The sequence below is a fragment of the Opisthocomus hoazin genome, chromosome 13, assembly GCF_030867145.1.
Source record: "Opisthocomus hoazin isolate bOpiHoa1 chromosome 13, bOpiHoa1.hap1, whole genome shotgun sequence".
NCBI classification, from domain to species: Eukaryota; Metazoa; Chordata; class Aves; order Opisthocomiformes; family Opisthocomidae; genus Opisthocomus; species Opisthocomus hoazin.
In genome coordinates, this window is record NC_134426.1 from 17,071,886 (window position 1) to 17,073,557 (window position 1,672).

At 67.4% G+C, this 1,672-nt stretch overlaps 1 protein-coding gene across 1 annotated transcript in view; it reads right to left on the reverse strand.

Annotated features, from left to right (window-relative positions):
- Window positions 1–1,056, reverse strand: part of TBX3 (T-box transcription factor 3) — an 8,267-nt gene extending 7,211 nt beyond the window's left edge. The window contains exons 1-2 of the mRNA XM_075434435.1: window positions 922–1,056; window positions 389–629 (exon numbers count right to left, since the gene is read on the reverse strand). Coding sequence (XP_075290550.1) covers window positions 389–629; window positions 922–1,056 — 376 coding nt within the window. The remainder of the gene's footprint in view (window positions 1–388; window positions 630–921) is intronic.
- Window positions 1,057–1,672: the final 616 nt, after the last annotated feature.

The window sequence follows — 1,672 nt, forward strand, 5'->3', positions numbered from 1 at the left end:
TCTTTCTTTCACCCTCCTCCCTGCCTTTTTAATTATTTTTTTTCCCCCTCTCTCTTTCTCTTTCACTCTACCTTAAAAAAAAAAAAAAATCTGGATGAGTGTAGCGCTATCTGCCCTCCGGCAAAGCAGAGAGGGAGAAAGAGAGGAGGAAAGGGAAGGAAAAGAAAAGAAGAGGGGGGGGGGAAGGGAGAAAGAGAGGAAAAGAGGAAGAGAGAGAGAGAAGGGAGAGAAGGAGCCTCCCAGCTCTGCCAATTCCCTGTGAGCCCGCGCCTCTGCGCGGCCCGGGTTGTAGGGGCTGTGTTGTGGGTGAGGAGGGAGCCCGAGCCGCCTTGATTGGCTCTTTGACGCTTTCGGACCAATTGTGTGGCTCCATAGGCGGGGTTCCGACAGGTCGCCTGCCGGGGGGACAGCGCCGAGTTATAAAAAGAAGGTGTCGGAAACTCGAACGCCGCAGCCAGCGCTGCTCTGGGCCGTGTGAAGCTGTCAGCGGGCTCGGAGGGGAGGGGGGGCTGGCGGATCCCACCCTCTTCGGGGGGAGGGGGAATGGGGGGGGGGGGTCCCCTGGGCCGCCTAACCGCCCCCCCGGTCCCGGCGAGATGGCAGGCTGGGCGCTTTCCCCCATGGAGCTTCTAGAGGCAGCGGGGGGGGGGGGGGCCACACTGCACCCCAGCCGGGTCGGGGGCTGCGAGGTCTATCGCAGCCCGAGAAAGGGGGGGGGGGATCATGTCGGGTGCCCTCCCCACCCACTCGGGGGGCCGCGGGGCGCCGCAGGCCCATCCCGCCGCGTCAGGGGTTGGTGTCACACCCCCCCCCCCCCCCCCAGTTCTCCCCCGGGAAAATTGCTTTTTTTAAAAGAGACAGGGCCTCCAGGCCGGGGGTCGGGCACTTCCTCCCCCCCCCCCTGCAAATCTGGGGGCGAACCCCGGGAGGGTGGAAGCCGGCCCGGGATGGGGGGGTGTCTCCGGGATCTCCCCCCGGCTCGGGGGCTCGGCTCCGGCTGCCCCACTGGCCGCCGTTATTGTGGTTGCGAGGTGGGCAGGGGCCGCGGCTGCTCATCGCGGGGGGGGTGGGGGTTGGGGGCTAGAAAACGGGATTTATTCTATTTATTATTCTTATTTTTCTCCCCCCCCCCCCGCCCTTCCTTTGGCGCTGAGGCTGAAGGCCGCTGGGCTGGCACCGGCGCCGAGAGGGTTACTCTCCCACACCCCTCCCCTTCCATGAGGTGTGCGGGGAGGAGACGGGAAGTGCGGCGTTCCCTGCGCCCGGCCCGGGGGGCCATCCCCGGGTCCCCCCCGTGTCCGTGCTCTCGCGTGGAGCCCCCCCCCTCCTCGGGGAAGGCATCGGGCGTGGGTCTGCGCCCCGCGGGGGGGAAAGAGCCGGGCGCGATTCGGAATTCCCTGGGGAGACATCTTCCCGGGGCGGGGGCCACACACGACACGGCGGGGGGACAGTGGCAGGGACAGCAAGACGGGGCTTGCGTGTCGTGGGCGTGCAGGGCACGGGATGCCCACGCGTGTGGCAGGCGGGGTAGCCCAGCGCTGGGAGGTGCAGCATCATCACCCCCCCCCCTTCCCACTTCCCGGGGGGTGGCCCTGAGGGATCTTCCCCCCCCCCCCCCCCCACCCCGGTGCCGTAAAGAGGGGCAGCTAATCCCCCGGGAGGGGAGCGGGGG